This window comes from Rousettus aegyptiacus, unplaced genomic scaffold (assembly GCF_014176215.1).
Source record: "Rousettus aegyptiacus isolate mRouAeg1 unplaced genomic scaffold, mRouAeg1.p scaffold_m13_p_11, whole genome shotgun sequence".
Classification (NCBI taxonomy): Eukaryota; Metazoa; Chordata; class Mammalia; order Chiroptera; family Pteropodidae; genus Rousettus; species Rousettus aegyptiacus.
In genome coordinates, this window is record NW_023416286.1 from 43,170,289 (window position 1) to 43,196,500 (window position 26,212).

General features: G+C 34.0%; 1 protein-coding gene and 1 pseudogene across 1 annotated transcript in view; one reads left to right on the forward strand and one right to left on the reverse strand.

The window, feature by feature from the left end:
* ADAM32 (ADAM metallopeptidase domain 32) overlaps positions 1-26,212 on the forward strand; it is a 132,533-nt gene that overhangs the window by 94,842 nt on the left and 11,479 nt on the right. The window contains exons 18-20 of the mRNA XM_016127384.2: positions 4,401-4,500; positions 5,660-5,819; positions 22,521-22,553. Coding sequence (XP_015982870.2) covers positions 4,401-4,500; positions 5,660-5,819; positions 22,521-22,553 — 293 coding nt within the window. The remainder of the gene's footprint in view (positions 1-4,400; positions 4,501-5,659; positions 5,820-22,520; positions 22,554-26,212) is intronic.
* LOC118609366 lies at positions 18,631-19,091 on the reverse strand (annotated as a pseudogene).

Here is a 26,212-nt window from a genome sequence, read left to right on the forward strand (position 1 = left end):
TGCAAGTAGCTTAACTACTTCTCAGCACAAAGTATAGCAATCTTTAAAGGAAAACAAAATGCAGACATTCTACACCATGTAATATTGACAATATCTAGCATAAAAATTTAAAAAGTAACAAACTTGCAAAGAAGGAGAATTATGTGACCCATACTTTGCGAAAAAATTAGTCAATAGAAATAGAGCCCGAAATGTTAGCTGACAGAGGCTTTAAAAAGCTATTACAGTTGAGTCATATTCCATTTTATATATGTACCACATCTTTGGATAGTGAACACATAATGCAATATGTCTGTGATGTAATGTCAAAATGTACACTTGAAACCCAAATAATTTTATTAATCAATGTTACCTCAACAAATTTAATTTTAAAAAAGTTATTGTAAATTTTCTCATGGATTTAAAAGAAAATGTTATAATGAGAGAAATGGGAGATATGAAAAAACACACATGGAATTTCTAGAAATGGAAAATACTATAATTGAAATGAAACATTCTGCAAATGGGGTTAACAGCAAAACAGACAAAACAGAGGGTAATATCAGTGAGCTTAAAGGAAAGGCAATAGAAACTATTCAAATTGAAGCAAAAGATAAAAACACTGAAAAAGATGAACCAGTGGGACACTATCAAATGTTTCAGCATATGTGTAATTGCAGTTGCAGAAGGAGAAGAGAAAGAGAGGAGGCTGGAAAATATTAAAATAATTTTTAAAATTTGATAAACATCGTAAACTCAAATTTCAAGAAGATCAATAAATTTCAATTCAGTAAAGCACAAATAAATACAAACGAAGACACATTATAATCAAACAAACAATGAAGAGAATATTTTAAATGTGTTCAGAGAAAAAGACCCATTATTTCCAGTGGAAGAATGATAAGAATGACAAGAATGACTTCAGACTTCTTATCATAAAATATGTAAGATAAAAAACAAATGGCATAATTTAAATGAGAGGAAAAAACTGTCAATTTAGTATTCTATATATCCAACAAAAATCTTTCAAAAATTAAGGCTAGAAAATACTTTTTCTTAGATAAAAGCATCTGAGAGAATTTATTGCTAGAAGATATACACTAAAGGAAATATTAAACTACATTCAGGTGGAAGGAAAATAACATCAGATGTAAGTATGGGTCTACACAAAAGTAATGAAGAGTGCCAGAAATGAAAAAGAAGTGGATAAATATGAAATACTATGTTTCATTTAGATGTTTTTAAAAAGACAATTGACCATTTGAAATAAACACAGTAATAATATACTATGGCATTTATAACAGAGTAGTCTTGTTTTATTGCTGTAAATATCCCATTTTATGGATATCACACAATTTATTCATTCATCTGTTGATGATAATCTGATCGTTTAAAGTTTGGCTATTTTGAATAACGCTACTGTGAAATTTTTTTATTGTGGTGAAAATCACATAACATCCACATTGTCTAGATGGCAAAGTAGGTAAATGTTGTGCTCTCCTCCCAGGACCATCTCAAAAATATAACTAAACCACAAGACAACTGTCATTGAGAATTTCCTGAAGTCTATCTGAACAAAAGTCCTATAACTAAGGATATACTGAAGAAGCCACTTGACACTGATAGGAGGGGTAGAGATAGAGAATGGGCTGGTCCCACACACATATGTGGTGGTTAAAAATTGGGAGGGCTATATTGGCTGTGGAGGTTTCATGAAGAGCAAGGGGTCTTAGCTCCACACCAGGCTCTCTAGTTCAGGGTTCCATATGATTTTACTTATGTAGAATCTGAAAAAAAAAAAAAGAACACAAAGTAATTGATGAAACAAAACAGAAATAAACTCATAGATACAGAGAATATTTTGATTGTTGCCAGGTGAGGCAGTTTTGGGGCATGGGTGAAGGAGGGGAAGGAATTCAAAGGAACAAATTGTACTATTTTACAATCTCACCAACAGTTTTTAAGGATTCCAATATCTCCACATCCTTGCCAACACTTGTTTTTGTGATTTTTAAAAAAATAGTAGTCACCCTAATAGGTGTAAAGTGATATCATTGTGGTTTTTATTTGCCTTTTTCTTATGATTAATGATGTTGAGCATCTGTTCATATTTTTGTTAGTCATTTGTATATCATTTTTGAAGAAATGTCTGTTCAAATCCTTTTGCCATTTTTTAAATAAACCTGATTTGATTTTGTTGTTGTTGAGTTGTAGGAGTTTTTGTATTATTCTGAATATTAATCCCTTATCAGATATATGATTTGTAAGTCTTTTCTCATTTCATAGGTTTTCTTTTCACTCTGTTGGTTGTATCCTTGGATGCACAAAAGTTTTTAAGGTTGTAGACCCATTTGTTTTTACATTTGTTGACTGTACTTTGAGTGTCATATCCAAGAAATTGTGGAGTCTAGTGTTATGAAGCTATTTTTCTACAGTTTTTCTTGCTTTTTATAGTCTTAGGGCTTACATTTAAGTCTTTAATTCATTTTGAGTTAATTTATGTTAACTCATATTTATGTACATGGTATGACATATGGAAAACTTTATTCTTTTGCATTGGCTATCTAGTTTTCCCAGCACTTTTTTTTTTTTTTTTTAAAAGAGATTCTCCTTTCCCTACTGAGTGGTATTGGCACCCTTGTCAAAGATCATTTGACCATATCAGTAATATATTACTGGTAGCAATAATTGAATAAATGAGATAAGGGAAAAGATGTTGCTTCTAAAACTGCCAATAAAATCCCATGCAATCTGCAACCCTTATAGTATATAATCAATATAGAAGGAATAATTGAGTTAAATAATTATCAATGGATGCTGAAACTAGTGGATGAAAGTATTAAGGGACCTAGATACTTACATAATCTTACAAGTATCTCCTTACAAATTAATTATTAATTACAATGGAAGCATAGTAACTTAGAGAGGAAAAACCTGGATGATTGCACCTTAACCAAGTGGTCCAAAAGTAACAGCACGATATTAGAACAAACTGACAAGTGTCTCTAAGAAGACCAACATCACTTCTGTGAACTATTTCAGAGTAAAAGTACACACACACACACACACACACACACACACACACACACACCATCATAAAGGTGGTATGATGGGATATTGGATACCCTGAACACACAACCTTTTTGCTTTGTACAGTGAAGCTGTGGAATAGAGAAATTAGATTCATGTTCTTAAATTGAGATCTTAGAAACTGAGAGATGTTTTATATTATTTTGAGAGGTAGTATAGCATAATGGTCAAGGGCAGGGCTTCTGAAACCAGGTTGCTTAGGTTTAAATATTAGCTCTATCACTTACCAGCCATGTGACCATGTGACTTTGGGCAAGTTAAATATCTATGCCTCAGTTTTTTCATCTGTAAAGGGGTATTAATAATAGTCCTGACCTCACAAGGTTGTTGTAAAGATTGAATGAGTAAATCTGTATGAAGTGCTCAGAACAAAAACTCACACATAGTGGACACCATAAAGATGTTTGCTATTATTATTTAATAATTAATTCATTAATTATAGAAACCTTCAGTTCCTAATGATATGCTGTATCTATGTATCTGGTATCTGCTTCTAATACAAAAAACCTTTGCCTAAAAGTCAAGCAAATACAAGCAAAAATAAAAAATAAAAACAACCGATAAGGAAATTTAACTTTGGGTGGTGAACACATAATGCGGTACACATATGACATATTATTGACTCGTACAATTGAAATCTATCTAATTTTATTAACCAATGACACCTAAAAAAATTTGATTAAATAAAAAGTAAAACCTGATAATGGTCAAGGGCAGTGTTATGTTCATAAATATTTAATAAATCTCATGTTCTACCAACTGACCTAGCAAGATGTTGCTTCTAAAACTGCCAATAAAATCCCATGCAATCAGCAACAAACAAACAAACAAACAAACAAATATTTAATAACCACCTGAGGTGGGGTAAAGACTTCATTTGTAAGTACAAATACTTCAGAATACCACATGATGTCACTGAACTTGGGAAGAGATGTGCACAGTCAGCTTTGGGAGCTGGTACTAGCTGGCTACAGCACACCACTAAAAGTGTCTCATTGTCATTAGAATTTCAGTATCTGTTTTTGAAATTGCACACTACATTTTTAGCACACTACATTTTCAGGTGAGCATTTGAAGCTGTTAAATTTTCTTGATGCAAATATCATGAGCCTTCATAGCTTTTTTAAAGCAGTTTTGTGTGTGCGTGTGCGCAGGCACACCTGCTTTAGGCTATGAAATCATTTGATTTATAAGTTTACCTCTCTAAATAAATCAAACAAAATTACACTAGATGAAAGTACAAAAGTAAGCTTGATGATCCATCTGATCATTTTACTTTCTATGAGAAAATATTCTTAAATGCTCATTTAAATTTTTCAAAATGATCCTAGGTGTGTACTTCCAAGTTGAATTGTCATTGTTCTGAGGGATTCCAACCTCCGAATTGCCAGTCGAGTGGCAGAGAAACTTCTGTATTGTTTGAAAAACCAGGCAAGTATCTATTTACATATCCATTTAATAAAATTCTCAAATAGCCTATCTTCATAAAAACAAAGTTATACTTTTGTCACTGAGGAAGAAGCCAATATTTGTAATTAAAAAGTAAATAGGCTTCTTTCAAGAAATGGAAACCAAACATGCTTTTTAGTCTTGCTCTTTTTTCAGTTTTAACTCTCAAATATCATGATTAAAGCTGAGAATATCTTTTAAAATTTTTATTTACTGATATCATTGATTTTCACCTTTACGGGTATCTTTCAACATTTCCTCCTTTTATAATTGATCCTGTAATCTCAACTCTACACAAACATTTCCTCTGTGCCTAGTACTGTTACTATGTTTCCATTATAGAAAAAATAAAGGACATCAAAGATAAGTTTTTACTCTGAAGGGATTTACAGTTTAAATGAGAAAAATCCATAAATTGTTAAATAGATCACACAGGGATGCTAGCACAATGTTCATTTCTTTCACCATGACTTTAGTTTATATTATTCATTAATTTAGCAAGTATTTATGGAACTCCTAATATATGCTAGATGCTGGTCATATGGCACATGGGATGTACCATAACAAAATAAAGCCCCTTTCCTCAAGGATCTTAAAGACTATGTTTTGGGCACCCAGTGCTAACTAGTTGCATAATTAGGGTTAGGAATCAAGTCTCCTGATTTTTATGCCAGTGCTGTTTTAGTTACACTGCAATGTCTACTAAAAACAGATCTCTAATGTCAAAAAGCCAACAATCTAGTAAAGAAAAACAGGATATGCACAAATATAGTGAAATTCTGTGATAATGCACCTTGTAACTGCATATTTATTGGATAACCTTGCAATTACACTATCCCACTTCATATATTATTGAAAAATTTCAGTCTCATTTACAGTGTTATGGTGACATTTTGCTGTAGATTCTATATAATGTAGAATACATTGCAAATTTCTAGAACTTGGTCTCTATTCTTTTAGAATGAGAGATAATAGAGGTAGTCCAAAGAATCATAATAGAATTATGATTATATTATTTGTCCATGTTATTTGAATAATAACAAAAATTAAGAACATTGTAATTAGTTTGCTGCAACTTGAAAGTAAGAGTAGACAGCTTAATTTTTTTTACCCTGATTTTAAAATGTATTTTTATTTTTAGGTTTAATCATGGAAAGAACTTTTTGGAAGGCTGAAAAGAACCGGTGGCTTCTAGGTTTCTACATTGCTTTACCTGTTCTCATCATAACAACCGTTATAGCTATTTCATGGAATCGTTTGAAAAAGCGGTTCACCAAAGAAGAGGAATCCCTAAGTAGCGAGTAAATTGAATTTGTGTTCTGAAGTTAAACTTCAGTACCATTTGAATCTAATCATATATAAGGCATTATCATAAGCAGCAACAGTACATTTTACAGGGACTTTGAGTATGACATTAATTAGCATTTCACTTAATTGTGTGTGATAATTTTGAATATTCCCATTTTAGAGATACAAAAATTTGTAAGTGTAGTTTAAGTAACTTGGCCAAAGTCTTTCTCTCATAAATTGAGAGAGGAAAACCTCAAATGTATTCACATCTATTGCTTTCAAATACCTTAGTGGCTCTCAAAGTGATCTGTGTAACTTGAAGAAACACCAGAAAATACTTAATAAATACTATTAAAAATGAAGATTTCTGGGACTTATCACATATGCAATATTTCAATGTGCATTGCTATCTCATGTATGAAATAATTTTTAAAAGATTTTTTGTATAAAATCTTCAGAAGGTGAATTTATAATTTAACCTGCAACATATTTTTACTTTTTAAAAAAGTAATTCAAACACAGGGAGAGCAAGGTTTCAAACACCCATTTACCCACCATTAGAAATAAAAAAAAAAGTTAATATTTTTCTTATTTTTCTTCTGAGGTAATTAGCCATTGCATCTACAGCTGTAATCCCCTTCTAGTATTATCTTCCTCCTTGCAGAGAACAATCTCTACACTGAAAGTCAATGTATGTTACATAGTTTTACTACATATGGCTGTAAGTGCCATATCCATGTGCCATATCTAGAATTATTTATAATTTTAAATATTTATACTTTTCTATAGGCACCTTTCCTCTTCTAATTTTAATTTCATTTTTTCCCTTTTTATTTTTCATGAGCAGTCTTCTTGCAGGTTTTCCTATTTTATTAGTAATTTGAAAAATACTTTAGTTTTGTTGAGATCTTTATATTTCCTTTATGTTTATTATACTTACGTTTTGTTTGACCTTTGCTCTGTTTCAAATGTAGCTTTCTTGAATCTAATTCTTTGTTTATTGATTTTAATTCTCTTATTTTCTAATATATGTTTTAAAAGCTAAAACTTTCCCCTTTATATATCATTTTATCTACCCTCTCCAGTTTTTAAGATAAGAGTTGACATTTAGTTCAAAAAATGAGAAATTTCCAGTATGATTTCTTATTTAAATCATGACTGAATTTTATTCTTTAGTTTTCAGGTATGTGATTTATTTTGTTGCTATAAAAATCATTTTCCAATTTTATTACTTATTGAGAGAAACATGACTTTATTATTTAGACTTTCAAATGTTGGATCCAGAAAGAAAGTCAATTTTTGTAAAAATGTGTGTTTGATATGTATGCTGAGATTATTGTGACATGGTGTGTTCGTTTCTTTGTTTTTAGAATAACCTTTTTATTTTATTTTTATTTTTTTTATTAAATTTATTGGGGTGGCATTGGTTATACATTATATAGATTTCAAATGTACAGTTCAATAATACATCATCTGTATATTGCATTATGTGTTCACCACCCAAAGTCAAATCTGTTGTCACTGTATATTTGACCCCCTTTACCCTCATGTACCTCCCCCCTCCTCCCTTTTATATAGTAACCACTAAACTGTTGTGTATGTCTTTGAGTTTTGTTTGTCTTGTTCATTTGTTGCTTTCATTTACTCACATCCCACATATGAGTAAAATATCATTTTCAATTTTTTCTATCTGAGTTATTTTGCTTAGCATGATAATCTCAAGATCCATCCATGTTGTCATAAGTGTCAATGTTTCATTGTGCTGTTTCAAATTATCTTTATACTTACTATTTTTTTTTCTTGTCTGCTTGATAATTTATTTTCTGTGAGCAGGAAAGCGAAGTTTTCCAATATGTCATGACTTTCCTTCTAATTTTTGAAACTTCTGCTTTATATATTCTGCTCTATAAATTTCTGATATTCAATTTAGTTATTTTTTTTCCTGGTGTGTTTTCTTTTTATCATTAATAATTGTATCCTAAATTTTGTTGTCACTGTTTTATATTGCTATACCAACTTGTTATTTGAAAGTTAAATTTACCTCGTATGTCTTTTTTTCATCAATTTTTCATTTTTTTATCAGCTTAAAGATTTTATTTTCATAAAGGGAAACATTTTTTCTTTTTTCATCTTTATTGAAAAGTAATAGACAATTAGCTGCTTGTATTTACATTGTACAATCCAATGAGCTTTTCTTTCACTTATAGTTGGCATATCAGAATATACTAGTTTAAGTTATATAGCATAGTGATCAGAGATCCACATAACTCGTGAAGTGATCACCCCAGTAAATCTAGTACCCCTCTTCCCTCTTACATATTTATAATAACATTATTAACCATCCTTCCCATGCTATACTCTGTATCTCCATGTCTATTCTGCAACTATCCATTTGCATCCCTTAATCCCTTTGCCTTTTTTCCATCCTCCCCAATCCCCTCCCATCTAGTATCCCTCTAAATATTTTCTATATCTATAACTTTATTTCTGCTTTTGCTGTTATTGTTGTTGTCATTGATTTTGTTCTTTAGATTCCACATGCAATATTTGTCTTTCTATATCCAGCCTATTTCATTCAGCACAATACCCTCCAGGTCCATCAAGGCAATATCTTTTTCCATCCCCTTCCTTTTAGTCTGTGTGTGTCTTTTAATCTGAAGTGAGTCTCTTGTTGGTAGCATATATAGGGGTCTCATTTTCTTATCTATTCAGCGTCTCTATCTTTTGGTTGGAGCACTTAATTCTTTTCCATTTGAGGTACTTGTTGATAGGAATATAGCTGTCACCATTCTTTATTCTTGTTTTTGATACATGTTTTTTCTTCTTAAAGAAGTCCCTCCAACATTTCCTGTAATACTGGCTTGGTGTTGATAAATTCCTTTAGCTTATTTTTGTCTGGGAAGCTCTTTATTTGTCCTTCAACTCTAAATGATAGCTTTGCTGGATAAAGTATTCTTGGTTGTAGATCCTGAGTTTTCATTGCATTGAATATCTTGTGTCAAGCCCTTCTGTCCTGCATAGTTTCTTTTGAGAAATCAGCTGCCAGTCTTATGGGTGCTCCCTTGTAGGCAACTAACTGCTTTTCTCTTGCTGCTTTTAAGATTATCTCTTTGTATTTAACCTTTGACATTTTAATTATGCTGTGTCTTGGTGTGGGCCTCTTTGGATTCCTGGTTTATGGAATTCTCTGAGCTTCCTAGGGTTTTATGTCTATTTCCTTCACTAGGTTAGGGAAATTTTCCAACATTATTTCTTCAAATAGCTCTTCGACGTCTTTTTTTCCTTTGAGTGTCCCTATGACACAAATATTTTTGCCTTTAAAACTGTCCCATAGGTTCTTTAAATTATTACTATAGCCTTGGCTTATTTTTTCTTGCCGTTCTGGTTGAATGTCCTTGAATTTCCCATTCTCTATATAGGTCATTTGATCCTCTTCTCTATTCACTTTGTTTATTCCATTTATATACTTCTCATCTCAGCTAATGTGTTCTTCATTTCTGACTGGTTCTCTTTTATAATTTCCATTTCCATTTTTATGTTTTTGATCTCATTGTTGAAGTTCTCACTGAATTCATCTACATGTCCCAAAAGTTCATTGAGCATCTTTATAATCAGTGTTTTGAACTCTCCATCCGTTAGATTGCTTGACTCCATTATTTCTGGATCTCTGTTCTGTTTTCTTGTATGGTTTCTGCTTCTTTGTCTTCCCATTTTGGCTATCTTTCTTTGTCTGTTTCTATGTACTAAGTAAAGTTCCTAAGTCTCCCAGTTTTATTAGTGTGGATTTATGTAGTAGGTGCCCAGTGGCACAGTCCTGAGAGAGGTTCATCTGTAGACCAAATTTAGCCCAACACCTGTGCCCCTCTAGGGCCACCTGTTAAGATTCAGCAAGCAATTCATGCTGTGCTATAAGATGCCTCAAAAGGCCAGGCAAAAAACTGAGGTCAGCTGCTACCATGATGAGTCTAGGCGCTGCTCTTCAGGAGCACCTGATTCGCCATGGATATACCTGGAAGTGGCTTGGGTGGGGCCGTGAGTTGGAGGAGGTGGTTTTTCAGGGAATCCTCTGGGTGGAACAACCTCTGTTATCCAGTTTGATGATGTCAGAGCTATGGCAGCCCGAGTCTGCACACTGGGAATTGGGGAGCTTAACAGAGAAAAAATGGATATCTCTGGCACTTCTTTATAGAGTGAGTGTTGCCTGGGCCCTCACTCCAACAACTCAGTCTCCTCATGTAAGTCCCTGTGAAGCCGAATCAGCACTGGTGCTCAGAGCGAGCAGGTCTACCACTGTGAAAGTCCACTCACAGACATGGCCCCTTTAAGATGTAACCTTCACTTAGGTTTCCCCAATGATAACATCTTACATTAATATAGTGCATGTTTACAGCCAGGGAATTGGTATTGATACAATATTATTAAACTACATGTTCACCAGTATTTACTTGCACTCATTTTTAAGTATGTGTGTGTATAGTATTATGAAATTATTTTTATTTTTATTTTTCAATTACAGTTGACTTTCAATGTTATTTTATATTAGTTTCAGGTATATAGCATAGTAGTTAGACATTGATATAAATTTTGGCATGATCCTCCTGATAAGTCTAGTACCCAGCTGGCACCATACATAGTTGTTACAATATTATTGACTATATTCCCTGCACTGTACTTTAAATCCCTGTGAGTATTTTGTAATTACCAGTTTGTACTTCTTAATCCCTTCATCCATTCTCTTAATCCCCTTTCCGTCTGACAACCATCAGTTTTTTCTCTGCATCTATGAGTCTCTTTCTGTTTTGTTTGTTCATTTATTTTGTTAGATTTCACATGTAAGTGAAATCATATCATCTTTGTCTGACTTATTTCATTCAGCATAATGCCCTCTAGGGCCATCCATGTCATTGCAGAGGGTAAGATTTTATTCTTTTTTTTTTGGCTGACTACGCCAGTGCTGTATAAATGTACCACCTCTTCTTATCCAATTTCCTAGGTTGCTTCCATATCTTGGCTGTTGCAAATAATGCTGCAGCGAACATAGAGATGCATATATCTTTTCAACTTATTGTTTTGAATTTCTTCAGATAATACCCAGAAGTGAATTGCTGACATAAGGTTGTACTATTTTTAAATTTTTGAGGAATCTCCATACTGTTTTATATAGTGGCTAGTGCACCAGTTTGCAAACCCACCAAAAATACCTAAAGGTTAGCTTTTCTCCACATCCCTGCAACACTTTTTCTTTGTTGATGTATTGATGATAGCCATCTGACAGGCATGAGATGATAGATATCTCATTGTGTTTTTAATTTTTTTTTCTAATGTTTAGTGATATTGACCATCTTTTCATATGTCTGTATGTCCTCTTTGGAATAGACATATCTATTCCAGTCTTCTGCCCATGTTTTTAGGGGACGTTTAACTTGTCTTTCTTCTTTTTATTTATTTATTGTTGTATATTGGGGTAACATTGGTTAATACAATTATATAATTTTCAGGGTATATTATAATTTGACATCTATATATCCTATTGTGTGATTACCACCCAGAGGCCAGATTTCTTCAGTTACCATATATTTGATCCCCTTTACCCACTTCACCCTCCCCAACCCCCACCTTTACACTGTCTACCTCTGCCCTCCTTTCCCGCTCCCTACCCTCTGGTAACCACTAGTTCGTTGTCCATGTACCTGAGTCTCTGTCCTGTTCATTTGTTGATTTAGGGTTTATATCCCACATATTAGTGATATCATGTGATTTTCAACCTTTTCAGTCTGGCTTATTTTGCTTAGCATGATTATCTTGAGGTCCATCCAGGTTGTTGCAAATGGCAGTGTTTCATCTCTTCTTATGACAGAGTAATATTTTATTGTTATATGTACTACAGCTTCTTTAGCCAATCATCGATCATAAAACACTTTAGCTGCTTCCATGTTCTGGCCACTGTGAATAGTGCTGCTATGAACAGCGGTGTGCAAATATCTTTACCCCAAGTCTTTGGGGGTAAATACCCAGTAGAGGGATTGCTGGATCATATGGTAGATCAATTCTTAGTTTTCTGAAGGACCTCTGTACTGTTTTCCATAGTGGCTGTACCAATTTGCAGTCCCACCAGCAGTGTATGAGGGTTGCTTTTTCTCCACATCCTCTCCAACACTTGTTATTACTTGTCCTGTTGATTATAGCTATTCTAACAGGTGTGAGGTGATTTTATCTCATCGTGGTTCTTATTTGCATTTCTCTAATAGCTAGTGAAGTTGAGCATCTTTTCATATATTTGTTGGTCATTATATATCCTCTAAGGAGAAGTGTCTGTTCAGGTCCTCTGCCCATTTCTTGATTGGATCATTTGCTTTTTTGTTGTTATTGAGTCATATGATTTCTTTGTATATTTTGGATATTAGGCCCTTATCGGATGATTGTCTTTTTACCTTGTTGATTTCTTTTGCTTAGCAGAAACCTTTTAGTTTGATGTAGTCCTGTTCATTTATTTTTACTTTTACTTCCCTAGTCTTTGAGGTCAAATTAATAAAATCCTCTTTAAATCCAAGGTCCTTGAGTTTAGTTCTTATGTTTTCTTCTATGCATTTTATTGTTTCAGGTCCTTTTTTTTTTTCAGCTCCTTAACCCATTCTGAGTTAATTTTGGTGTGCAGTGATAGACAGCAGTCTAGTTTCATTCTTTTGCAGGTGGCCTTCCAGTTGTGCCAGAACCATTTATTGAAGAGGCTTTCCTTTCTCCTTTGTGTGATTTTGGTTTTGGCTTCTTTGTCAAAAATTATTTGCCTATATAAATATGAGTTTACTTCTGGACTCTCAGTTCTGTTCCACTGGTCTGTGTGTCTGTTTTGCTGTCAGTACCTTGCTATTTTGATTACTGTCAGTTTGGGCCAAGTGATGCCTCCAACCTCGATCTTTTTTTCTCAGGATGGCTTTGGTAATTTGTGGTCTTTTGTGCCTCCATACATATCTGATGATTTTTTGTTCTATTTCTTTAAAAAATGTCAACGAGATTTTGATGGGGGATTGCATTAAATCTGTATAATGGTTTAGGTGATATGGTCATTTTAACTATGTTCATTCTTCAAATCCAAGAACATAGAATATTTTTCCATTTCTTTGTATCTTCCTCGATTTCTTTTAATAGGGTCTTGTAGTTTTCATCATATAGGTCCTTCACATGTTTTGTTAAATTTATTCCTAGGTATTTTATTCTTTTTGTTGTAATTGCAAAAGAAATTATTTTTTACACTTTTTCTTTTTTGACGCTTCATTATTAGAGTATAGGAACGCTATGTATTTTTGGACGTCGATTTTGAATCCAGAAACTTTACTGTATTTGCTTATTGTTTCTAGTAGTGTTCTTGTGGAGTCTAGCGTTTTTTATGTAGAGAATCATGTCATCCGCAAATAGTGACAGTTTGACTTCTTCATTTCCTATTTGGATGCCTTTTATATCTTTCTCTTGTCTGATTGCACTCTCTAGGATCTCCAATGTTATATTGAACAAGAGTAGTGATAGTGGACAGCCTTGCCTTGTTCCTGATCTTAGAGGGAAGGTTTTTAATTTTTCACCATTAAGTATAATGTTGGCTAATGTTTGTCATATATGGCCTTTATTATGTTAAGGTACTCTCCTTCTATATCAATTTTGTGAAGTATTTTGATCATAAATGGATGCTGTATTTTGTCAAAGGCTTTTTCTGCATCTATTGATATGATCATATGATTCTTATTTTTTCATTTGTTTATGTAGTATATCACATGAATTGATTTGTGTATGTTGAACCATCTCTGTACCCCTGAGATGATGCCCACTTGATCGTGGTGTATAATCTTTTAATATGTTGCTGTATTCGGTTCACTAGTATCTTATTTATGATTTCTGCATGTGTGTTCATGAGAGATACTGGTCTGTAGTTTTCTTTTTTTGTGCTATCTTTAAAAGATTTTGGTATCAGAGTAATACTGGCCTCATAAAATGAATTTGAAAGTATTGCCTCCTCTTCAATTTTTTGGAAGAGTTTGAGGAGAATAGGTATTAAGTCTTCACTGAATCTTTGGTAGAATTCACTGGTGAAGACTTCTGGACATGGACTTTTAGTTTTTGGTAGGTTTTGGATGATAGTTTCAAATTCCATAGTGCTGATCAGTCTATTTAGATTTTCCAGTCCTTCCTAATTCAATCTAGGAAGGTTGTATTTTTCTAAGTACTGATCCATTTCTTCTATGTTATTAATTTTGGTGTTATGTACTTTTTCATAGTATTTTTGCATGATTCTTTCTATTTCTGTGATATCAGTTATAATATTCCCTGTTTCATCCCTGATTTTGTTTTTTTCATGTCATTTTTTTTTCTGGATTGTGTCTAGCCAGAGATTTGTCAATTTTATTAACCTTCTCAAAGAACCAGCTCTTTGTTGCATTCATATTTTCTATTTTTTTTTTTGTTTTCAATTTCATTTATTTCTACTCTAATTTTGACTATTTCTTTTTTCTCCTGACTTTAGGCCTTGTTTGTTATTTCTTTTCTAGTTTTTTAAAGATGAAACATTAGGTTGTTTATTTGGGCTCGTATTTGTTTTTGGAGATAGCCCTGAAATGATATGAATTTTCCTCTTATGACTGCTTTTGCTGTGTCCAAAAGTTTTGATATGTTGTACTATCATTATTATTCATTTCTATGTATCTCTTGATTTCTCTTTTTATTTCTTCTGACTCAGTTATTCTTCAGTAGCATGTTGTTTAATCTCCATGTATTTGTGGTTCTTTCTGATTTCTTTATGCAGTTGATTTCTAGTTTCAAAGCCTTATGATCAGAGAATATGGTTGGTATGATTTCAATCCTCATATTCATTAAGGCTATTTCTGTGTCCCAGTATTTGGTTGATTCTTGAGAATGTTCCACATACACTAGAGAAGATCATATAAGCAGCTGTTTTGGGATGGAAGGCTCTGTAAATGTCAATTATGTCCAGTTGGTGTAATGCGTCATTTAAGGATGTTATTTCCTTATTGATTTTCTGTTTGGATGATCTGTCCATATCCAACAGTGGGGTATTTAGGTCCCCTACTATGATAGTGTTTTGGTCTGTTTTTCTCTTTAGTTCTGTTAGTAATTGCTTTACATAGTATTTGCTTTACATAGTAATTGCTTTACATAGTAATTGCTTCAGTTCTAATTGGGAGCATAGATATTAATAAATGTTTTGTCTTCTTGGTGTATGATTCCCATTATCATTATGAAGTATGCCTCAATATCTTTCTTTACCTTTTCTATTTTGAAGTCTATTTCATCTTATATTAGTACCACAACTCCCACTTTTCTCCAAATGCTATTCTCTTGAATATCATTTTCCATCCTTTCACTTCGAGTCTATATTTGTCTTTGGAGCTGAGATGTGCCTCCTGGAGGAGCATATGGTCAGAACATTTGTTTTTTGATCCATTGTGCAACTCTGTGCTGCCTTTTTATTGGTGAGTTCAGTCCTTTTCCTTTTATGGTGATTTTTGAAATACGAGGTCTTATAGCCATTTTATCTTTTACTTTCTAGTAGTTCAGTGTTTCCATTGCTTCCCTCTCTTTATGCTTCCGTTTTCTTTATTTTGATTGGCTTTTGAGAGTTTTGCTTCAGTTCTTCTTGTTTTATGTTACATACTTTACTTCTGAATCTTTGGTGTGTGAATACCCTTATAAATAGGAAAAGGATAGTGTGTGTGTGTGTGTGTGTGTGTGTGTGTGTGTGTGTGTATATACAGTCATCCATTTTCTTCTGCATGTGTATGCCTTATCTCCTTTGTCCTTTGCAAATTTAGATCTTTGAATCCTCCCCTGCTCAGTCATTGTTATCTCAATTTGTCTCTATGTATGCTGAATGTTCATTACTATCTTGCTATAGCAATGCTCTTCGTATTATTTATTATTTAAGCTTATAATGCCCTGTTCTTAGTAAGGGTTGTACTCTGCTTCTATTTGCCTGATAGTCACTTTACTCATAATTATGTATTTTGGTTCATTTGTTTTGTCATTTTGTTTTAGATGAGCTGACAACCTTTCGGTATTTCCTGTAGTGCAGGCCTTGTGGAGAATTCCCTCCATTTTTGTATGTCTGAAAAGGTCTTCATTTCTCCTTCATATCTAAAGGAGAGCTTAGCTGGATACATTATTCTAGGTTGATAGGTCCTTTCACTTAGCAGTTTAAATATTTGATTCCATTTGTTTCTGGCTTGTAAGATCTGTGCTAAGAAGTCTGAGGATATTCTAATGGATTTTCCTTTATATGTTACTGTTTTTGTTGTTGTTGTTGTTGTTGTTTTTTTGCCCTGGCTGCCCTGAGAATTCTTTGTTCCTGATTTTTGATAACTTTAATACAATGTGTCTTGGTGAAGGACTTTTTGGGTTGAGATAATTGGATGTTCTGTTGACTTCTTGAATTCCAAGCTTCAGCTCATTCCTTAGATTTGGGAAATTGTCCACTATTTGTCTGAAAATGCTTTCTAGTCCCTGCTCCCCTTTTCTTCGTCTTGATAATGCCCATTATTCTTATGTTTCCTCTCCTAATGGTATCAGATTCTTATTGTATTTCTCTTTCACTATTTTTCATTCTTAGGTTTCTCTCTTCTTCCTTCCGATTTATTTCTAGATTTCTGTCTTCGATATCACTGATCCTTTCCTCATTTAGTTGACTCTATTTCCTAAGCTTGCCGTTTCATTTTTCAACTCTTGCAGTGTGTTCTTCATCTCCAGAAGTTCTATTTGGTTCCTCTTGAGGGTTTCAGTCTCCTTGTTCTGCTCATCTAGCTATTTTTTCAATTCTTGAAATTGTTGATTTCAGACGTTTTGGATATCATTCATTTTTTTTTTCAGAAGTATCATCCTGAATTTTCTGTGATTTCTGTAAGCTTATTTTCTAGATATATATATTTTTTTGTCTGAGATGCCTTGTCACCTTGGTTGTTCATGTTTTTTAAGGGACCATTAATGGAAGTGTATTCTGTAGTTTTTCCAGAAAGATTTAATCACACTAGCTACTCTCAGTTTTAGTCCCTGTAAGTTTTGTGACAGTTTCAGTAGTGTTTGCTCAGATTCCTCTGGGACTCTGCAGTGTTCGATCTCAGAAGGTATGAGTGGAGGGGCCATCTGTGTTTGGGGTTCGGGGCTGCAGCTCATTCTCAGTTTTGGAACTGGAGCTGGTAAAAATCACCTTTTGTTTCTCTGTTGTCCCATCCTGCCTCTCTGCTTTCTGCCTTGATAACTGGGCCCTGCTGCCCGTTGCTAGAAGTTTTACTTCCAGGCAGGCTAATCAGGCAAGTCGCTGCACCTTCACTCCTCTACCTCCTCCTGCAAGGAGCTCAGGCAGCTGTGAGAGGCAGCTTCTTTATTTCTCCAGGTCCACTGCCCAACACCCAGGGTTCTGACCTGTGGTTTCTCTTATGCCCTGATCCCATGCTTAGACGTGCTGGTGTCCAGTTTGGATGCTTTTTTTTCTGTTGAGTTTTAGATGTTCAGCTTGTTGTTTCACGGGGAGAGATCTGAGGATGTGGTGGTAGTGATTGTTCTCTTTCTCTTCTCTCCCTCCTTTTCCTACTTTTGACACTAGAATTAGGCTTTAAAAAAGTGTGGTAAAATTAATCATTTTAGTGTGTATAAGTCTATGAGTTTAATGAATACATGCACACACTATGCACACACCAAAAATATAGAACAATTTCATCACCCCCCAAATTTCCTCTCATTCCACTTCCAGTTTCTGCTACTGAGAGATCTATCTTCTTTGTCTATAGTTCTGCCCATTCCAGAGCTTTGTATAAACAGAATTATACAGTATGCAGTCTTTTGAGTCTGCCTTCTTTCTCTTAGTATAATGCTTTGAGATCCATGCTTGCTGTTACATGAATCAATAGCATGTTCTTTTTTAATATGTAGGTTTAGTGAGATATAATTGATATATAGTAAATTGCATATGTTTTAAGTGTGTAATTTGGTATGTTTTGATACTTCGAAAAGTAACACTTGTAAAACCATTATCACAATCAAGTTTATGAAGGTATCTGTCATGCCCCAGTTTCCTTGTGCCTCTTTGTAATCCCCACTCTTACTTCTTTCACCTCCTTTAGTCCTAGACTACTGTTGATCAACTATAGTTTAGTGTCAGTTTTCTAGAACTTTATATAAATGGAATTATACAGTTTGTATTCTTTATTTTTATCTGGTTTATTTCACTAATCAAAATTATTTTGCAATCCATCCATGTTTGTGTATATCGATAGTTTGTTCCTTTTTATTGCTAATAACTATTCAGTTGTATAGATATACCATATTTGTTTATCCATTCATGTGTTGATGGATGCTTGGGTTGTTTCTAGTTTTTGGCTGTTGTAAATAAAACCACTATAAACATTACATACAAGTCTCTGTGCAAACATATACTTTCTTTTTCTTGGGTTAAAACCCAAGATTGGAATGTTGGGGTAATATGGTAGATATGTGTTTGATTTCTAAAGAAAGAGCCAAACTGTTCTTCAAAGCAGTTGTACCATCTTATATTCCAACTACTAGTATGTGAGAGTTCTAGTTTCTTCACATTCTCAACAACACTTGGTATGGTTATTTATGTTCTTTAAATTTTGGCCATTCTGACAGTGAATAGTGGCATCTCATTGTGGTTTTAATTCACATTTCTCTAATGACTAATGATGTTGATCGTTGTTTCATATGATTGTCATCAGTACATCTTGAGAGACGTTTGTATTCAAATCTTTGCTCATTTTTAATTTACTTACAGTTCAGAGGTCATTTATTTATTGATTTATTTTATAGCTATTATGCTATAATTTTATGAGGAATGCATTCCAGCAGCTCTGGCTCCTTTTCTTTGGTTCTTGCAAAGTTTGCTTCTCTAGGTGGAACAGATTGGTGCTTCAGTTGAACCCAAAAACCTTTCTCTTTGGCTTTCTTCTTTGTTCATTTTCCTTCACACATTTCAGGAAGCTATCTTAGCCTGTAGAGTGCTTAATATGCTCAATACATACATTAAATCTCTTGGCAAGAATCTTGCCCTTAACCTATTCATTTATAACAATTCCAATAGCATTCAAGGTAACACTTTCAGTTTTGCCATGCTAATGATGTGGGTCATTCCTTTTTGAACAATATCCATTCTCTTGATTTCTGTAATATCTGTAGATTCACATGTATGTGGTTAAAGGAACAACTCTATATTTTCTAAAACAGCTAAAGAACATATAGCAGGTGTTTCTTCTTTTTCCTTTAGCTTTGGCCATTTTGACCAGTTACTGAAGACAGGAGTTCCACTTGAAAGGCCCCATTTTTAAATTTGGTTGTCTTTTCATTATTTAGTCATTTAAATCTTTACATCATTTTTAAAAAAGAGTTTTTTGTTTTTCTATTATTTCATTCTGAGTGTTCTTTATATATTCTGGGTACATGTCTTTTATCATATGTAGGACTTGCAAATATGTTCTCCTGGTTTGAGGCTTGTCTTTTCATACTTGCAAAGAGCAAAAAAAAAATTTTTAATGTTGATATATATTTTGTTTAAAATATCATGGGTAATATATTTATTTTTTAATGAAAAAATAAATGAGCAGCACAATATTAAATACTTTTTGTTTTTGGAGGAAGCATTTCTTTTCTTAATTATTAAATTTATCAGAGTGACACTGGTAAATAAAATTACATAGTTTTCAAGTGTAAAATTCAATATTTCATCATCTGTATATTGCACTGTATATTCACTGCCCAAAGACAAATCTCCTTTTGTTACCATATATTTGACTCTCTTTACCCTTGTCTACCTCTCTGCTCCCACTTTTGTCTTTGGTAGCCACTAAATTGTTGTCTATGTCTATGAGTTTTTGTTTGTCTAATTTATCTGTTGCTTTCTGTTTTATATCCCACATATGAGTGAAATCATATGGTCCTCATCTTTTTCTGTCTGGCTTATTTCGCTTAGCATGATAATTTCAGGATCCATCCATGTTGTTGCAAATGGCAGTCTTTCATCTTTTCTTATGGCTGAGTAATATTCCACTGTATATATGTATCAGTTCTTCTTCATACAATCATCTATCAAAGGGCACTTCAGTTGTTTTCATATCTTGGCCACCATGAATAATAATGCAGTGAACATCAGGGTATATATATCTTTATGAATAAATGTTTTCAAATTTTTGGGTATATACCCAGAAGTACGGTTATTGGATCACATGGTAATTCTATTCTTAACTTTTTTGAGGAAATTTCATACTGTTTTCCATATTGGCTATACTAATTTACATTCCCGCCAGCAATTTATGAGCATTCCTTTCTCCCCATAACCTCTTCAACACTTGCGGTTACTTGTTTTGTTTACGATAGACATTAAAACAGGTGTGAGGTGGTATCTTAATGTGGTTTTGATTTGCATTTCCCTAATAGCTAGTGAAGTTGAAAATCTTTTCATTTGTTTTTTGGCCATCTGTATGTCTTCTTGAGAGAAGAGTCTGTTCAACCCCTCTGCCCATTTTTTAATTGAATTGTTTTGGTGTTGTTGTTATTGAGTTGTGTGAGTTCTTTTTATACTTTGGATATTAGCCCCTTATTGGAGTCATTAATTTTGAGGAAATCCAATGTATTGATTTTTCCTCCTATAGATCATGATTTTGGTGTTATATGTAGGAAATATTTACCTAACCAAAATTCATAAAGATTTCTTCCTATTTTTTTCCCTAAAAGTTTTAGTGTTTGGTTTTTCATTTAGATCTATAACCAATTTGAATTAAGTTTTGGATAGGATAAGAGGTATGGATACAGTGTTTTTGTGTGTGCTTAAGAATATCCAATTGTTTTAACCCCATTGCTTTTTAAGATTTGTTAAGCAGCATTAGAATAGTCACCACTACCGAGGCAATAGCCTTTTGAGTAACTATCCAACACACCATGAATTATGAGATTTTTCAACTGAGATTATGGGAACACAAACTATTTCTGTCACTATGTGAGCACAAGGGATTGTACCTTTATTCATTTCAATTTTCTGGCTCAGGTGGTTTCCTCACTTGCACTCAATAATTAGTGTTCTGTGGAAGACTCAAGGGGGACCCTCCACAGATTTCAGGAGCTCTCTGTGTGCAGCTCTTTCCCTCTTTGATATTTTGCTCTGTGAATTCTAGCTGCCTTTCTCACCAAAGATTCCCTATTCTATTAGCTCTGGGAAACTTCTGACTTTGCCTGGGTCTGCCTCACTGTGCTAAAGTCTGGAAACTCTCATCAGTCAGTAAGAAGGGTCAGATACAGGTATCATCTTTTTTATTTCTTTCCCTCAGAGATCATTATTCTGTTTTGACTTATTCAGTGTCTGAAAACCACTGTTTCATATATTTTGTCAGGCTTTTTGGTTGTTTCAGGCAGAAGGGTAAATCCCGTGTTATTCCATCTTGGCCAGATTTGGAAGCATTTCTTTGTGATTTATAACTTCACTTTCATATTTATCTTTACATTTCACTTTCTTTTTTTCCCCTCACATCACTCTTTCATTTCACTGATTCTTCTTCCATCTTTGTTCTGTTTTAGAATTAAGAAATCTATTCTTGCAAAAATCTCAATGAAGATTCTAAATATTCTTATATTAAAGTTTTTGTAATAATTCATGTTGTATTTCTTGGTGTGTGAATTCATTGATTTGCTGTGACTGTTTACACTAATGCCTAGTGCTTTGTAATTATAGACTCTTTTGACTTCTGTGTCTATGATTTTCCCATGAGAATGCTGCATGCCCTTTGCTGAAGACAAATATATGTGGGTTCAAAACAATTGCTATGCATTGTGTTAGAATTTGTAGCATGTGAATGAGAGTCCTGAAAGTACACTTTTTAGAGGCTTGAGGTTCCTACTTTTCTCACTAATGTATTTTCCTCCATCTATATATCCTCATTTTCCTGCTGCATTTCAAAGACCACTGGTCAGAAATTTAATTATATTTTGTGGGTGCTATGGCGCTACATGGCTCCCATGTTCAGTTAAAGAGCTCACTTATAGTTTCCCTACATGCAAAGGCCTTGGACCTAAATTCCTTCTTAGGACGGCCTATTAAATCTTAGCTCCAAATGTGTATCACTGGCTTAGATGCCCTTTCAGACATTCAGTTTTAGCTCCTATTTACCCTTTCAACTCTGTTTATTTATTTTTACTAGCACCAATAAAACCTTTTTTGTTACTAACTTCAGCTACATATTAAATGTGTGTATTATTTATATTAGCATTTCTCTATGTGAGAAATGAAAAGGGGGAAATTGTCTCGCCAGCCCACTCTGCCAGTTTGGAAGTCAGTAGGAGTTTTAATTTATGAAATGTAGCATTTCTTTTTCAGTGAATAAAAAGTAAAAGTTGGGCTATGAAGATCAGAATCAGGCATCCAGGATCAAATGTATGTTTTGTGTTCCAAAGTGATAAGCAGAAAAGAAATCTGTGTCTTTTTAATACTCTTCTCATTGTGAGATTTGAAATTTGTACTCTCATAGACGAGGTATATGGGTAAAAAAGAATGTTATTTATTGGCATCCTTGTTCAGTGACCTTTGATATTATTTTCTTTAATCAATCTTGTAAAAGAGATAATACTGCTTATAAAATGGCCTTTTATTCATGCAGTAGGCAAGCTTTCTTAGGACTAACTTGAGACATTTTCTAATTTTTTTTTTTTTTTACATTCAGATCAGAAGGCAGCAGTCAGACATATACCACCAGGTAAGTAAATTAGAAGTTTTCTTAAAATATGTGTTGAAAATTAAGAATGACTTAATAATTCACAATTAATTTCTAGAAGTTATTTGAACTGCTGCAATTGGTAAAATAATGCACTGAAAACCAGGCTATAAAAATTTACTTTCTAGTAAAATATTTTTTTATTTGTTTTAAAATCTACTCTGAAGAAATAAGGAATAAAATAGCTGACTCTAATATAAGATAGAATATGTGTAATTACTAAAGAAAAAGGATGTATAGGCATACTGTGGAGATATTTCAGGTTTGATTTCAGACCACCATAGTAGAGCAAATATGTAATAATGTGAGTCACATGAATTTTTTATTTTCCCTGTGCATATGAAAGTTATGTTTATACTCTATTATAGGCTAGTAAGTGTGTGACAGCGTTATTACACACTTTGAGCCTTCAATGAGTCATGATCTTTTTCCTGGTGGCGAGTCTTTTTGATGGCTGCTGAGTGATTAGGGTGATGGTTGCTGAAGACTGGAATGGGCGCGGCAATTTCTTAAGACACCAGTGAAGTTTGCTGCATCAATTGACTCTTCTTTTCATGAACAAGTTTGCTGTAGCATGCGATGTTGTTTGCTGACATTTTACGCACAGCAGAACTTTCAAAATTGTAGTCAGTTTTTTCAAACCCTACCTCTGCTTTATCAACTAAGTTTATGTAATATTCTAAATCCATTGTTGTCATTTCAATAATCTTCACCAGCCTCTTCATCAGGAGTAAATTTCATCTCAAGATACCACTTCGATCATCCATAAGAAGCAACTCCTCATCCCTTCAAGTTTTATCATGAGATTATAGCAATTCAGTCGCATCTTCAGGCTCCACTTCTAATTCTAGTTCTCTTGCTATTTCAGCTACATCTGCAGTTACTTGCTCCACTGAAGTCTTGAACCCCTCAAAGTCATGCATGAGGGTTGGAGTCAACTTCTTACAAACCTCAGTAAACGGTGATATTTTGACCTCTTCCCGTGAATCATGAATGTACTTAATGACATAATGGTGAATCCTTTCCAGAAGGTTTCTAATTTGCTTTGCCCAGATTCATCAGCAGAATCACTATGGTAGCTACAGCCTTAGGAAATATAGTCCTTAAATAATAAGACCTGAATGTTGAAATTACTCCTTGATTCATGGGCTGTAGAATGGATGTTGTGTTAGCAGGTATAAAAATGACATTAATCTCGTTGTACAACTTCATCGGAGCTCTTGGGTAACCAGGCCATGTGCATTGTCAAAGAGCAGTAATATTTTGAAAATCAACAGTGGACATAAAATATTCATTAGACCATGTTGTAAACAGTTGTCTGTCATCCAGACTTTGTTGTTACATTTACACAGGAAAGGCAAAGGAGATTTAGCCTAATCCTTAAAGGCCCTAGGTTTTGCGCAATGGTAAATGAGCATTAGCACCATCTTAGTCATTAGCTGCTCTAGCTCCTAATGAGAGAGTCAACCTGTTTTTTGAAGCTCTGAAGCTAGGCATAGACTTCTCTTTAACTCTCAAAGCCCAAGGTGGCATCTTCTTCCAACATAAAGCTGTTTTATCTAAATTGAAAATATATTGTTTAGTGTATCTACTTTCATTAATTATTTCAGCTAGATCTTCTGGATCTTGCTACAGCTTCTACATCAGCATTTGCTTCTTCATCTTGCACTTTTATATTATGGAGACAGCTTCATTACTTAACCCTCATGAACCAACCTCTGCTGGCTTCAAACTTCTATTCTGCAGCTTCCTCACCCCCACTCTCAGCTTTCAAAGAATCAAATAGATTTAGAGCCTTCCTCTGGATTAGGATTTAGTTTAAAGAAATGTTGTGGCTTCTATCCAGACCACTAAAATTTTCTTCATATCAGTGATAAGGCTGTTTTGCTTTCTTATCATTTGCATGTTCAATGGAGTAGCATTTTTAATTTCCTTCAAGATGTTTTCCTTTGCACTGACAGTTTGGCTCACTGTTTGGCACAAGAGGCCTAGCTTTTGGCCTGATTTGGCTTTGGACATGCCTTCCTCACTAAGCCTAATCATTTCTAGCTTCTGATTAAAAGTGAGAGACATGAAATACATCCTTTCACTTGCACTCTTGGAGGCCATTTTAGGGTTATTAATTGACCTGGTTTCAATATTGTTGTGTCTCAGAGAATAGGGAGGCCCAAGGAGAAAAAGAGTGACAGGGGAATGGCTGGTCAGTGGAATAATCAGAACACACTCAAAATTTATCCATAAAGTTTGTAATCTTATATGGACATGATTAATGATACCCAAAACAATTACAATAGTAACACCAAAAATCACTGATCATGGGTCACCATAACAAATAAAATAATTAAAAAGTTTGAAATATTATTAGAATTATCAAAATGTGACTCAGAGACATAGAGTGAACAAATGCTGTTGGAAAAATGGTGCTGATAGCCTTGTTTGACACAGGGTTGCCACAAACCTTCAATTTGTAAAAAAAAAAAAAAAAAAAAAAAAAGCAAAATCTGTGAAGAATAATAAAATGAGTTATGCCTATATAGTGCCTAGAAGTGACCCAACTTGGATTATAGTTATGTGCCACATAATGACGTTTTGATCAACAATGGACTTCATATATGATGGTGGTCCTGTAAGATTATAATGGAGTAAATTTCTTGTAAAAAATGAAAAGCTATTCAGGAAAAAATATTTTTTCCCTCTGGTGGAGAAAAATCTGTAGCGCTTGCTAATACATTTCTTCTCACTCACAATATCTCAATTTTGATTGTATAAATTATCTCCCAATCAGTCAGACACTGACCTGCTTCGGCACAGAGAATCTGTCCCCCTGTCACAACATATTCAGAGGGTGCTATAGCCCTCCCAGATCTAGCTTCCTGGTCATTAGAGTACACTGTTGTAAATTCTTCGTTGAGGACCTAAGATTCTATACAAGGACATAGGTTCACAGGAGCTACCTTTGCAAGTATTAAATGCTACTGCCATTTTGGTAAAATCTTTCTATGGTTAGTGTGGAGCCAGCCTGTCCCTGACTATGAAGATATTTTCAGGTTGTAATGTTGTAAAGCATAGGTAAGTTTTATTTCTTCTATCAATTCAATGCCAGAGAGAATCCTTTGAGCCAGATAGGGTCAACGGATCCAAAACAAATTTCAAAGTCAATAATTGAGTCAGTTCTACACTCTCTCAATGTTAAGCAAACTTGTTTTTATGACTACTGCAAAGTTCCTTAGTCTGGCCACTGCTATAACATGACATAGCCAGAGCCAAATTTCCATGGTAATCTTTTATGTTCTTTTATTTCTCTATTTTGATTTGTTATTCCTAGTGATCCTCAGGCCACCTTTCATTCCCTCTTGGCAGTCATTATTATGGTGATCTATGCCTTATGCATCCAGTTTTTCCTCTATATTTTGAATCAATCTAGCCCGCTTGCACTATTCAGGGAGTAGCATTGACAGCTTTGATGTTCTGTTTCTGACCCTGTTGGAAGGAACCTGGGGCAAGGCTTGCGGGACAGGGTTTATAAAGTCTACAATAATGTACAGTAATGTCCTAGGCCTTCACATTCACTACTACATACTCACCGACTCATCCAGAGCAACTTCCAGTCATGCAAGCTCCATTTATGATAAGTGCCCTAC